The 15,518-nt window shown below is 39.4% G+C and overlaps 1 protein-coding gene across 1 annotated transcript in view; it reads right to left on the bottom strand.

Moving 5' to 3' along the window:
- The window catches only part of CHSY1 (chondroitin sulfate synthase 1), a 136,530-nt gene that overhangs the window by 88,441 nt on the left and 32,571 nt on the right, over nt 1-15,518 (bottom strand). Inside the window, exon 4 of the mRNA XM_030884481.2 lies at nt 15,273-15,513. Within this exon, the coding sequence (XP_030740341.2) occupies nt 15,273-15,513 (241 nt within the window). The remainder of the gene's footprint in view (nt 1-15,272; nt 15,514-15,518) is intronic.

Below are 15,518 nucleotides of genomic sequence, written 5' to 3'. Positions count from 1 at the left end.
AAATAAATAAATAAAGGCCATATATGAAAAATACTGACTCGATGGTGAAAAGCTGAAAACATTCCCATTGAAAACAGAAACCTGACAAGGGTGTCCCTATCACCAGTCTTATTCAACACTGTGCTGGAAGTCCCAGCCAGAACATAAGACAGCAACAAGAAATTAAAGTAGTGTAATTGGACAAAGAAGTGAAACTCTGCAGACAATATGATTCTATGTACAGAGAACCCAAGGTTTCCATGATAGGATTGCTGGAAACACTTGAGGAATTTAGTAAAATAGCAGGACACAAGTTTAACAAGCAGAAATCACTTGGGACTCCTATATACTAATGATGAGAGATTCGAAAAGACATCAAGAAAAACAGTATCATTCATAATTGCCACACAAAAGTTTAAATACTTAACGAGAATAAACCTAACCAAAGAAACAAAAGACCTGTAACAAAGAAAACTACAAAACATTAATACAAACAACTAAAAGAGGGCTATACAAATGGAGGAAAATCCAGGGTTAGTGGATAGGAAGACTCAGTATTATAAACATGTCAATATTACTCAAAGCAATCTACATATTCAGTGAAATCCAAATCTAAATCCCAACATCATTCTTTAAAGAAATGGAAAAATGAATTGCCAACTTCATATGTAGACGCTATGTAGACGCTAGAAACCCAGGAAAAGCAAAACATTTCTCAAAAAGAAGGTGGCCTTGTACTACCTGACCTCAAAATCTACTATACAGCCATAGTTGTCAAAACAGCCTGGTACTCATACAATAATAGATAAAGACCTACGTCAATGGAATAGGACAGAAAGCCCAGAAGTAAAAACATCCACCAAGGGACAACTGATTTTTGACAAAAGACTAAGAAACATTAAATGGGAAGGGGATGTTCTCTTTGACAAATGGTGCTAGAAAAACTGAATATCCATCTGCAGAAGAATGAACCAGGGCCCATACCTCAGCCCATGCACAAAAGGGAACTCGAGTTGGATCTGAGGTCTAAATATAAAGCCCAAAGCTATCAGGATCATCAATAAAAAACCTTGGGCAAATCCAAGGACCCTACTGCAGGGAATACACAGGCTACCAAATGTAACGAAGGAAGCACAAAGAGTGGAAGACAAAACAGAAGAATGGGATCTATTAACAATACAACATCTTTATGCATTAAAAGATTTTATCAAAATAGCAAAACAAGGGCCCACAGATTGGGTAAAGATATTTAGCAATGACGTAACACACAAATTACTAATTACTAAAATAGCATCTGGGGGTCTTAAAAGTTTGCTTTCAAATGAGCAGCCATCTAAATGAGATGTTAACTAAGTCCATACGGAAGAAACACAAACATCTGTGATCCAAGAATTGTAAATTATATAATCCAAATCCGAAGAAAGGAATAGTATCAGAGCTTATATTGTGAGATTATGGAGTGCAGAAGACTATGGATGACAGTAGAAGCCCAAAATACATTTGCAGGATCTACACAGGGAATAATTAGAAGGTAATTTCCTTCTAATCACAACTGAGGAGTGGGAATAACTTGGTTATCAGACAGAGAATATTGGAGGACTATAGTAGATTAATAGGATAAAGCTGATTTGAATGGTTAAAATCTTGTCATATGATCTCCCTTTTGATATGCTTTGTGCTTGATCTGCTTTTAATATTTTCTGTGTTTTAGTCACATTGGAGTTTATCTGTTTTACTTTGTCATTGTTGGTAGCTTTTTTGACTCACGTATTTTTCTGTTTTTTAGTATATGAAATCCAGGATAAGTGAATTTATAGAAACAGTAACTAGAATAAGGGTTCCTGGGGGGGATGGGTTTCTACGTCAGGGGAGATTGGGGGTTAAGGGGGACCTGATATCAAAGAGGTCAAGAATGGTGAAAATGTTTTGAATCTGGTTATAGTAGCGATTGTACAAGACTACTTGTTATGATTTGGAAAACAAAGATAGCAAGGGCAACAGCAGTGAGGGCTGGACTCTCTCAACTCCCTCTGACAATCACCTGCTCCTGGAGATGGAGTCAAGGCAAGCAGCTCTGACCAAGTGTACTGTTGGCCAGAGAAGCTGAACTCAAATCCTGGATACCCTCAGATCTGAGATAGTTCTTGGAGAACCATATTAAGTTCTCTCTCTTCTCCTGAATGATGGTCTTCACTTGGGACTCCTTAAATGGGGATAGGTGGGTGAGGTGACCAAAGCGGAAACAGACTTTACTGAGCAGCACCTTGCCCGCACTGCTCTTTTCCCTCGCCTCCTGAAATGAACTGAAGCAGGTACCAGGCAGGGGCTGAGAGGCGGACCATGATTAAGATCACACTATTTCTTTAGATATCAAACATTAACCAGCATCTCCCTGCCTCAATATCTCTCTGCCAGTACCAGCATCGTTCCCTAGTTCCGCCTCTAACCTTGTATTTTTGTAGCATTACTGGCTCCTCAGCAATTTTTCTACTTTTTTTTATTAATTAGGGAATTAATTTAAGATGCATTTTATTAATTACCTCATGCTACTACTACCTCTGTCCTTAGCCTTTGTTTCTCACTGATCAAGAGTTAAGAGGTGGGTCTTACTTAGCCTGGCAACATTCCTTTCACCCATTCAAGTCCTGGGGTCCTAGCCAACTCTGCTAACCTGGCTGCTGACCCAGATGAGGTGAAAAAGAGGAGGCTGGAGAGAAACCTGGAACACAACAAAACTAGCATTTATATCTCAGGGAGGCATTTTCCTGGCTAACAGGACAGAGTAGCCTCCTAGATACTACGGTTATCCTGAACTTCAGCCTCATTCTAATACCTGTTCTACAGATACACTTTTCTCTGTCCTTTGGTGTTCTCTTGTCGTTGGGTAGCTTCTCTAATGTGTATGCTACCATCACTTCAACAATGTTTAGCTGATGGGAATGGGTTTGAGAATCATGATTTATGTTAAAAAAAAAAAATCACTGGACTTTTAAAGTAATTTTTCAAATAAAAAAATTTAAGAAAAAAAAATCCTATATCCAGCAAAATTATCCTTCAAATATGAGGGAGAAATAAAACATTTCCAGATAAGGAAAAACTAAAGGAATTTACAGGACTGCCTTTACAAAAACATATTGTGAATTTTTTTGGAATTCTATGGACAGAAAATCTATAGCAGAGCGCAATCTTAGAAAAGAAATTATTATGGAGAAAACATTCTATTAAAGCAATATTCAAAGTGAAATGGAACTAAATGAACTAAAACAAGGAATTATAGACAACAATCCACTATGAAGATAAAAATAGATAAATAAGAATAGAGGGTACAGACAATAAAAACTCAAATGCAGAAGGTATAAAGCTGTTCACAAAATGCAACAAACTATCTTGAAACTGGAAAGGAAACCACAGGAAACAACCTAAAAGTAAAAATTAAAATTGCAACAAAACAAACAAGATAAAAATCACCTAAGCAAGACAAAAATAAGATGAAAACAAGACAAGAATATCAAGAGGTTTCAATGAATGTACAAATGTGCTTTACACAATTGATGTATGTATGGATTGTGGTAAGAGTTGTATGAGCCCCTAATAAAATGATTTAAAAAAAAAAAGAATATCAAGAGGGCAATCAAGAAACAAAGAAAACACACACAAAAACAATCATGAAAACTAAAACCAGTAACACCATTGATATATATATATATCAAAATTACATAAATTAAACCATATTTATCAATAACAAAACTGAATTCACCAGCTAAACGACAAAGACTAACAGAATGGATTGGAAAAAATCAATCTTTAATATGCTTCTTACCAAAACACACACCTTAGATAAACTAAAAATCAAAGGATGGAAAAAATATATATCAAGTTAACAGCAGCAGTCAAAAGAAAGCTGGAGTAGCAATATGAATCTCAGACAAAGAATACATCAAAGTTAATGTCATAATGAGAAACAGAAGGTCACTATATAATAATGAAAGCTTTCATTGAAAAAGAAGCCATAACTATAATTAATACATTCACACCAAATGAAAGACCATCAAAATATATTAATCAACTTCTTATAAAAATTAAGAGACATATAGATAATACAATACTTGGAGACTTCAATAACTCATTTTCAACTAAAGATTAATAATATGGGAGGGAAATTTCTCAACATAATAAAAGCCATACATGCAGAAACAATAAATATATCGCATCTCACTTAATGGAGAGAAATTGAAGTCATTTCCTCTTCAATCGGGAACTGGACAAGGTTGCCCTTTATCACCACTTTTATTGAATATAGGTCTGGAAGTTTTAGCTAGAGCCAAGAGATACCAAAATGATACTAAAGAATCCACATAGGCAAAGAAAAAAATTAAAATCTCTATTTGAAGATGGCATAATCCTATATACAGAAAACCCCAAATATTCCATTAAAAAACCACCTGAACTAATTTAAAATGTTAGCAGCATAATAGGCTGTAAGATCAATCTACAGAAATCAGTTAGATTCTTGTATATCGATGATTCTAAAAAATGTAGCAAAAGAACAATACCATTTATAACACAATTACACAAAAGATGAAATATTTAGAAATAAATTTTATCAGAGAAACAAAAGACCAGGAAAAGTACAAAACACTCCTTAAAGAAAAAAAAACACACACACAAAAACTCACACCAATAAAACAAGTTCCCATGTTCCTGGAGAGGCAGACTAAACACTGTGAAAATGACAATATTATCACACACACAAAGAAAATTCAACACAGTTCTGACCCAAATCCTACCACAATTCTTCAAAGAAATGGAAAACTAACAACCAACTTTATATGGAAAGGAAACTCAAGATAAATCACCATTAAAAAACAAAAGCAAAGTAGGAGCCTTTCACTCCCAGACTTTAAAAAGTATTATATATATAGCCACAGTAATCAAAACAGCCCAGTGCTGTTACAACAATAGATATGAAGATCAATGAATTAGAATTGAGAACCCAAAACTACAACCAAGTATCTATAAACCAAAACCAAGCTCACTGCCTTCATGTCGATGCTGGCTCATAGGGACCCTGTAGGTCCAGGTAGAACTGCCCTGTGAGTTTCTGACACTGTAACTGTATATAGGTGTAGAATGCCTTTTCTCCCAATGATGCACCTAGGTGGTTTTCAGACACCGAATTTTTTTTTAATTTAAATAATAATGTGTGTATGTGTTTGAGTGCCTTTTTAAAAATCATTTTATTGGGGGTTCTTACAGATATAAGAATCCATAAATCAATTATATCAAGCAAACATATATATGCTGTCATCATCATTTTTAAAATATTATCTTTCTACTTGAGCCCTTATTATCAACTCCTCTTTTTTCCCCTCCTTCCCCCACCCTCCCATGCTCGTGAACTCTTGATAACATATATATAAGTATTTAATATATACATATATATACACACCCCCATATCATATACCATCTGCTATATCCCTTCACCCATGTTTCTGTTATTCATCCTCCTGAGGGGGGCGGTGTTACACATCTATCATTGCTATCAGTTCCCCCTTTGTCCCCTAAACATCTTTCTGGTACTTTTTGCTTTCAGTCAAGATTCATCTAACATCCCTTGTTCCAAGTCCTTTTCTGAACCAGACCAGAACTTCTAGAAATTCCCTATAAATGTACTGCTGCAACTGTTCTTATATAATCTTAAGTAAAATTTTACTTGCATGCAATATCAATGATATCATTCGATAATTTGAGTAATTTCCTCCTCCTCTTTTTATGAAAAAAAATGGGCAAAATAGCCTTTGCAACTAATGGTGCTGGACAATCTGGATCTTCACCTGCAAAAGATGAAATAGGACCCAAACCTCACACCTTGTACGAAAAGGAACTCAAGATGGATCAAAGACCTACATATAAATCACACATCAATTAAAAAATAGGAACAAACTTAAGGACCCTAATGCAAGGCAGAGACAATTACCAAGCACAAAAAGTGGGTGAAGGGAGACGTCGGACAGGGCAAGATATGACAAAATACCCATTTATAAACTATCAAGGGCTCATGCGGGAGGGGGGAGCGGGGAGGGAGGGGGAAAATGAGGACCTAATGTCGGGGGTTTAAATGGAGAGAAAATGTCTTGAGAAACGATGTACAAATGCGCTTTACACAATTGATGTGTGTATGGATTGGGATAACAGTTGTATGAGCCCCTAATAAAATGTTAAAAAAGAAAAAAAGAAAAATACCCACACTAAAGACTTTGTCAAAAAGTCAACAGAGATCCCAGACTGGTGGGGGGGGGGGGGGACTCAGTAATAATACATCAGATACAAGGCTACGCTCCAAAATCTATAGAAAATTACATATTAACAAGAAAAATACAAATAATCCCTTCAAAATGGGCACAAGATGAATAGACAATTTATCTAGGTGGCCAACAACCATATGAAGCAATGTTCACGATCATTAAGCAGTAAGAGAAATACAACTTAAAACAATGAGCTATCACCTCCACCATCACTTTCAGCAAAATTCAATAAAATAGAAAATAATAAATACTGGAGAGGATGTGGAGAGATAGGAAGCTTTTATATTGCTGATGAGACTGTAAAATTGTGCAACTATGGAAATAAATATGGCACGTCCTTCAACAAATGTAAATACAAGTACCTTGTGAACCAGCAAACTCTCCACTGGGTATATACTCTAAAGAAATCATGAATACAACACAGACATTTGCACACCTATGCTTACTGCAGCAATTTCCATAATAGCAAAAACATGGAAACAACCCAAAACCCCAATTTCAGAAGAATTGATAAACAAGCTCTATTACATTCATACTATGGAAGGTTACGCATCGATAAAAAAATTACAACTTTCTTAAAGACAACAAGACACGGGCAAACCTAGAGAACATTATGCTTATTAGCACCCTCAATCTTACAACGATATTTAATAGCACCATTTTTATAAGGAAAAACAAAGAAAAAACATGGTTTATATACCAATGGACAAGACTTTGATGATTACAAGTAAGCCAGTGACAGGGCAGGAACAGTAAGATGGAAGGAAGAGGTTCTTGTGGAGGGAGGGAGGGAGAAACAAAGGATGGGAGGTAGGGAAGAAAAAGAACCTTATATATGGAGTGTTTAACAGGACATTGCTGTGGATTTTGTTTCTTGAGATGGGCTGTGTAAATATTTATAGTATGTTTCTTTAAAAAAATAAATCCCTCCAGATTCCTTATCCCTCAAACCTAATTAGCGATCTGAGAAGCTTTAAAAAAAAAAGAGGAAAATAAAACTGAAATAGACTTGGAGTCTTTTAGTGACAAACAAGTTCATCATACAAATAACTCAACCAAAAAAAAAAAGTGGAAGTTGTCTACCGAATATTAAAATATTATTCAGCCTACAATGATTTTAATGGGTGGTACTGGCACAAGAACAGACAAAAAGATCAATGGAACAATAATAGTAAGTCCAAATACATACCCAGGAATTTTGAGCATTATGACATTTCATATTAGTAGGAAAATGAAAGCTTATTCAACAAATTGTACCAAGAAAATGTATCAGCTGGGAGAAGTGAGGTTGAGATGATTTTTCATTCTTCCAGAATCAGAAAAAAATTTTTTTAAGTTATCTTTTAAAAATTTAGGTAACAGTGTGTATAGAATCTTCCTAGGGAAAAGAATTCTGAGCTTAGGTAGATATACATTTTTAAAAAAACCAGAAAGGGAAGGGTAAACATAAAACATCTGTATGTGAAAACAATACAAGAGAAAAAGGAGAGATATAGAATGCAACTCCTCAAGTGAGACATAAGGAACTTAGAAGGGTTCTAGCAACCGGTCATTAAATACCAGATTAATGTGGATAAATCTTGGCACCATTTTAAAGTGAAATAACCTACAATACACACTTTATAAATAAATCAAAAATTAACTATTTTGTAGAACCCTGGCTATCTAGATCTCTCAGGGACTGTGGCAGTTAAGATTTTATGTCACCTTACACCTGATAAAACTGTAGGGGTAGAGTCTAGCCTATCAATCAGGTCACAGCCTGATGACTCCTCCTTGGGGGTGTAGCCTTTTATAATGAGAGACTAGGAACCTGTTTCTCTCTACTCTACTTCACCTTCCTATACTTGCTCGGATTCTGTGTCTACTTCCAGGCGTGACCCACGTGGGCCTCTGAACCTGAGATCTGTCAGCACTCTGCCATGTTCCCAGCAACCTTGGAGCCACACAACTCTGCACTCACTAACCTGTGATCTCTATGCTTCTTGCTTCACCTTCCTCCTGCAGAGGCCTGCAGCTACCTGAGTCTAAAGAGGGTTCTGGCTAGCATGGAATCCTTGGAACTGAGCTGGAATGGGCTGGGATGCCTTCTTGATTAAAATTACTCTTTCATATAAAATTATTTCTTATACATGAGTGTTATTGGTTTTGTTTCTCTAGACAACACATACCAACACCACAGATTGATTTAAGATTGCTTTAGAATTCCAACACAATAACCACTTCAGATATGAATCTTTTTTCTACTCATTTTTTTATGCTAATTACCTTTATTATGCTGATAGATACATCCACCTGTATGTCTTAAAGCTACTCTGTGATGGTCTAAAAGTTCTTAATATGGCTCTTCTATCCAAGTCTCTGTAACTCCCACCAAATGATTGGGTAGGATTATGCAAATGAAGAGTATAACACTAATAAAGGGAATCTGGATGAGCTATCTCAGAAACACGAAGAGAAATTCCAGAACTATCAAGGAAGAAGAGCCACCAGTGACTCACGTACAAGATGTCTGAAGTGGCGGAACCTGAGACCAGAGGCACAAGTGACTGCAACAGAAGGCATGAGACAGAAACAAAGGAGGCAGACCGAAACCAGAGGCAAGGCAAGGAGACCATGAGACCGAGCAGAACAACAGCGCTGTGACTATGAGACTGTGAGGTAGAGTGGCAGGCCACCTTGCCAATCAGCAGAGGCCAATGGACTACATGGCTGAAAAGCTGACAAGTGAGAGAAATGGCTGCTAGCTGAGGAGAGGTACTGCTATGGATCAATGACTCTATTGTTAATGTTTTCTGATCCGGACTTGCAGTAGCCTGTTAACTTTCCTAATAAATGTCCCTAATAGGGAGTATGGTCTGTGTGTTTTGTTTGGCTATTGCAATGTACCATCAAACCCAACAGCAAATAATGAGTGTGTATTAGAATAGGGTAAAAGGATGAACTTGAAGGTATGTCTGACCTCTGCCTCATGACAATAGGCCTTGGAGTAATGAGGAGTTGGATTCTCCTACTCCTTCATATCTCTAACTTACATGTACAAAGCCCCATCTCTGCTGACCCACCTCTTCCCTAAATCCCTCCTCCACTCTTTCCCATCTCAGTAAAAGACACAACCATCCACCCTGTAGGACAAAGGAAAATCCTCCAAGCTATGGATGATGACACGTTTCCCTAGAGTTCACACACGTTCATTCCATAGGAACCTCTAACTGCACAAGATTCTCAAAACCATCCACTTCCATCCCCATTTCTGTCACACTAATGCAGCAGCTACCTCCATCTTCACCTGAGCTACCTCCCTTAGGTTTCCGTTTCCCTACAATCCAGTCTGCACATGTTGGGTAGAATTAACTTTTAAAACATATACTGAGATCTGAGCCTCATACCTTTCATCTTTTAAGAGAAAAAGGGCAGAGAGGGAGCAACCTGACCATTACCAAGAAAGAAAAGTCAGGAATGGAGTATGTCCTTTGGCACTGAGGTCCTTGTACGGAGCACTTCCTACACCCAGGAGAAAAGTGATGCTAAGACATGTGTACCTGTTCAAGGAATGCTGGGCCCATAGATGTTGAAAGGCAACAAGGACCTCTTCCTACACCCAGGAGAAAATTGATGCTAAGACATGTGTACCTATGCTGGACCTCCCACCATGAGCTATCTCAGAAACACGAAGAGAAATTCCAGAACTATCAAGGAAGAAGAGCCACCAGTGACTCACGTACAAGATGTCAGAGAGCCCTCCCCTAAATCTAGTGCCCCAAATTAGGAATTCAAGACTTCTAAATTATGAGAATAAATGTATGCTTATTGGAATGCACACACACACACACACACACACACACACACACACACACGCATCACTTCACAAACCCCTAGATGGCTTCTAATTCACTTAGAACAAAATTCCATGACACCAGATGCCATCATTCCCTTGTCGTCTTCCTTTTATCAGCCTTCTTCAGGTTCCTTCCAGGTGGTTCATGCAAGGGATTCCCCTAGACTTGCATTTCCATCAATAATAGTCACAAAGCCAGTTACTCATGACTCAGATCTCAGCCCACGTGTTGCCTTCTGTGACGTTTCCAGCCACCTAATTCAGAAAGGACTTCAACCTTACGGTACTCATCACCTTTTAATGCCTGCCCTTCCCAAGAGAGCGGACGCTCCAGGAAAATAGTACTTAATTGAGAGTCTGGGTCCAGGAGGCCATGCATGTTATTTACCGAACAAAGGATGAGTCCTCAATGTATTTGAACATTTTCATGAAACAGGATCCCTCATATGAACTCAAGAGCTATGATATTTACTCAGGGTCTCTTGAGTTACCACTCTGTATTTTGTTTTGTCCGATTTTAAAAATGTTTCTAGCCTATAGTCGGTTGTCACTGCACAGTTAGCATATCTTGATGCCCTTCCCCACTTCATGATCAGTTTAGAAAATAAAAGTAGTGGTGAGGGAGCCGGTACATCATTGAAATGCAGTCACTTTAGTCAGAGCCAACTCAGAAGCATTTAACAATTTTAGTACAGACAGAACTATCTTCCAAATATTTTCCGCTTTTACAACTTCTCAGAATCTCGATCACTAAGAAAAAGTTGCTGGGTGGCTGGCTTTGGTTACTAGTCCCTAGAGAGTCTTGCATGTGTCAATATCCTGCCATAAAAGCGCCTGAGTGACTAATTTAAGTCTCCTCTAGCCATATGCTAAGCAATGTGTTTTGTATAAAATTATATACTGAGTTTTTTGTTTTATTTTGTATAAGGCAAGGAATCATTTGCCTTTTAGAAAGAATGCTGAACTGTGCATAAAATCTCCGACATAAAAGCCAAATGTGGACTTTGGCCTGAAGTGTGAAACAAAATGGTAAGTCCCTCATCTCGATTCAGACTGTGCTTGCGCTCCCTACTTGAGCCGTCGCCTCCACTAGAAGCCTTCTGGACACAGAGCTGACAAACTGCACAGGCTCCCATTATTCTGACTTAAGGCCAGAGATAAAACAGAAGGGACTAGAGAAAGTGGATGGAAAATAGTAAAATACACTATTTCCTGCTGAGCCTTTCTTTCTTTCTCAGAAAGGCAAAGGCAGCATAAAGAAGGGAGGGGTAGGAAAGAGAGATAACAGGGCAAATTTCCAACTTCCCCTAATTCAGTGGTGCTCAACCTTCCTAATACCGACCCTTTCCACCTCATGTTGTGGTGACTCCCCCAACCATAAAATTCTTTCCGTTGCTACTTCATAACTGTAATTTTGCTACTGTTATGAATCGGGCAACCCCTGTGAAAGGGTCGTTTGACGCCCCCCCACTCCCCCGGACCCCCGCCCCAAAGAGGATGTGACCCATAGGTTGAGAACCGCTGCCCTTTGTGGGTATTAAAAAAAAAAAACAGAGAGACAAAACCCTGCATCTACAATGGATATATGTATGGATTGTGATGAGTTGTATAAGCCCCCAGTAAAATGATTTTAAAAAAAAGAGACAGAGCTAGGCTTTATGAGTTTTTCAAAATCCTTCCAGCTATAAATTAGCTTCGTAGTTAATGTCTCTACTAATTCAACTGAAAATTAAAGACAAAAAATCTATATAAATACTATAATGAATGTTGATATAATAATAAATATAAGAATGAATACTAAAGTCAATATTTTAAAAATGAATGTTTAATGTTAAAATGAGTAAATATGAAATAAATGCTAACAAGAAATAATTTTTTCTAAAACAAGATGAAGTAGGAAATGTGAAAACGTTGCCAAAATAAATGCATGAAATGTTGGCTTTAGGCAAATATCACTTTCTGAGTATGAAATAGTACTCTTTTTGACATAACATTTTTTAAGTACTGCTGGTATGATAGGAACCCTACCAATTTGTATAAACGGAATGTATATTTATTAAAATGTATTTGCTTAGGGGGAGAAGGTAGAAAGTCACAAAATCTGTTACTGGAACAAACCGGTAAATTATTCCCTCATTAACTGTTTTCATTCAAATGTGAATTTTCTTTCAAAATCATGCTGTAAAAAAGTTATATGACACTCTCTACTTGTGATATAGGTAGCTGTCTAGTCAAGAGTACAATACACATCAAACCCCAGATATTCATGAGCAAAAACTGATCTGCTTTCCAAAATGCTGCATTAGTCTGTCTTCACACTACCAATTCTTTCCGTCACTCAGGACCCTTCCTGGAAAAACTCAGGCTCTAACCGCAAGCAAGATCCTACAGAAAGTATGCAGGAATATGAGGAATGCACAGAAAGGGAGTCATTCCCTCTTGCTCTTCCATTCCACTTCCTTTCTCAGCTCTTTGAGTTGAGCCTAACCTTAGAGGGGGAGGAGAACAGATAGGATTTTCCTCTCACATCTTTTATGCATGCTAATTTACACCAAAGGAGCCCTGGTGGTGTAGTGGGCTACATGCTTAGCTGCTAGTCCCAAGGTCAGAGGTTCAAATCTACCAGTCTCTCCACTCATGAAAAAATAAGGTTGTCTACTGTCATAAAGTCTCAGAACACAGGAACTCAGGAAGTTCCATCCTGTCCTTTAAGGCAGTGGAAATTAACTCAGTAGCAGTAAAGTGTTTTTTTGCCCTTTTTTTAAAATTTACACCAGAATTGGATTTAAGAGTTAAAGCTATACATTTAAAGCAAAAGCTATAGTTTATTCTGTTTCAACGGCTTTAAAAGTTTATTCCCAAAAAGCTTCCCTCGACTGATTTGTTGTGTGGTGGGATGAGTCTGAAACCTTATCAGTACAGTTAACTGACTTTGTAATTCACTCATATAAGGTTTCCATCAACTCCCTTTACTGCATCTATACCCCCACTTCTCTTCTACTTCAAATTCCCACCACTATGGATCTGGCTCTAAACACACTTGTCAGTCTAAAACCATCTACCTTCTACTTCAACTAGCATGATCTCAGTCACTATAAATGACTAACATGGCCAACTGAAGCAGTTACTGGATAACATGCAGACATTAGACAGCCAATTAACAGAAAATGCAGCCTTGCACTCTCAGTCACCTATGAGTCAGAAGCGGGTTTTTTCCCAAAGGTTCTCTTTTCACCCAAGTCAAGAATCTGAAACTGCTGTGGGCACCCCTTTTCATTGACACAGTAACTCAAACAGTGAAATATAAATGTATGACACAGAAGGGCATCAGCCGGATAACCGTGACTTCAGCTTTTCAGGAGAGCTTTAGTGGTATCGTGCATTAAGCACTGGGCTGCTAACCATAAGGGTGGAATGGGTCAAACTGACTAGCTGCTCCAAGTGATGAAGATGTTTTCTGCACCTGAAGATTGCCGGCTTAGCAACCTTTTGGGACAGTTCTACCCTGTCCTATAAAGTCACTATGAATCAACTCAATGGCTATGGGTTTTAGTTTTCAAAGAGCCCTGATGGTGCAGAAGGTTAAACACTGGGCTGGTAACGGAAATGTGAGTGGTTTGAACACCACCCCACCCCCACCCCCGTTACTCTGCTGAAGAAAGATGAAGTGTCTGCTTCTGTAAAGATTTACGGCCCTGGAAACCCTATGAAGCAGTTAGTTCTACTCTGTCCTATAGGGTTGCCAGAGGGTTTTAGGTTGGCTTTTCAAGGAGGACAGCAGGAATTTCAGAAAACTAAATACACCTACTCCTCACTTATCAACCATCTCATTATCTGACATTTTTAAATAACAACAGTCATTGAATCTATTATCTGACTACTCTGCACACTAATAAAGTGGAGGGCACTGCAGCAGAGTGTCCCCTCCTTCAGGAAAACCTCCACACAGCCTCTGAATAGACTACCCTATCCACAACCTCTGCTCCCTCCTACCAACCAAACTCAAACCACTATCTTTGGGGACTCACAGGGACCCTGGAGGGCAGGGCAGAACTGCCCCTGTGAGTTTCAGACACATTAACTCTCATGGGAGTAGAAAGCCTCATCTTTCTCCTGAATAAAGGCTTGTGATTTCAAACGGCTGACCTTAAGGTTAGCAGCTCAATGCATAGCCCAGTACACCACCAGACTCTAGATGCAGCACAAGGCTGGCTTTAAAGCAGGCCTTTTCTATGGCCACAGCCTCCAGAAGCCAGAAGGTGCCTATTCTGTATTCCCAGCTCCTCTGTGGCCTGAGGCCCTGCAGCTAAAACACTGCCAAGGGGTAGAAAGGAAGGAAATAAAGAGGCATCTAACAAGGTATTTGGAAGGAATACTTTTGCGTTTAAAGACACATCAATGTGCGCTTAATTGGGCCTGAAGCCTTGCTTCAGTGGAACTGGTAGGCTCCCAGTGGCTTCACAGAAGCCCCAAGCTTCAGTGACTTGTGTCTGAAGAGAGCGTGCTCTGCCCTGTGAGATTGTGAACTCAGGGCTTGCAAGGGTGAGAGTGGGGTCCTGAAGTTGGCTGGTGAGGGAAGCTTTAACCTAGCCAAGGAGGTAGGTAGCTAAGCCGTGAGCCCTCCAGTCACAATGCATGGCTTTATCCAGCTTTGTCTCCCTCAAGACTCCCCGGCAGAATAATCCATTGATGGGCACAACACGGTGATGAGTAAGTACATCAATAAATCTTAACTGCTATTAGTTCTATGATCAAACAAAAAAAATTGGACAGTTTTGCATATCAATCTCATCTCTGGATTGTAACTGTATCAATAACTGAGACGTGGATAACTGTCAGGGTCACCATCGATGATGGGGTAGGTACTATGCTAAGAGTTCCCCAGCAGCCTTTATAATAGGAAACAGGGTTTGGCCTTGGAAAGCTTAAGCAGCTTATAAAAATGTCACACATGGGTTGCCACCCTGGTCTGCCTGCCCCCAAAGCCCACATTGCTTTGAGCATTGTGATCACCGTGCTCACGACTCGGCCTGCCGTGGATGCACCCAATCCCACGGGAAACCTAGGAACCAGGAGTCAGAGAAGCGGGCAAAGGCGCCGCCCGGTGGGATGCTGGGCACTGGAGAAGGTATCCTGCCACAGGGACTCACCTGTAAGCAGCCAAGGCGCGGGTTTGCAGGTATTTCTGGGCGGTCATGACTCCCACGAAGAGAAAGTTACTGTCCTGTGGGCCGCCATCCGGCGCCCGGCCGTGCGGCCCGCGCAGCCCCCCAGGCGAATCGCCGTGCGCCCCACCGGCCAGGGACGCCGCTGCTTGCCGCAGCCGGCAGCCCTCGGGGCTGGCACGGCGCCGCGGGCCTGCTCGCTTCAGCTCGGAAGCGCGAGGCAACACGAGC

Source organism: Echinops telfairi, unplaced genomic scaffold (assembly GCF_000313985.2).
Source record: "Echinops telfairi isolate 266 unplaced genomic scaffold, ASM31398v2 ScPeMD7_7;HRSCAF=31, whole genome shotgun sequence".
NCBI classification, from domain to species: domain Eukaryota; kingdom Metazoa; phylum Chordata; class Mammalia; order Afrosoricida; family Tenrecidae; genus Echinops; species Echinops telfairi.
Note: the sequence above shows the minus strand (reverse complement) of the source record. Positions and strands in the feature narration are given on the sequence as shown.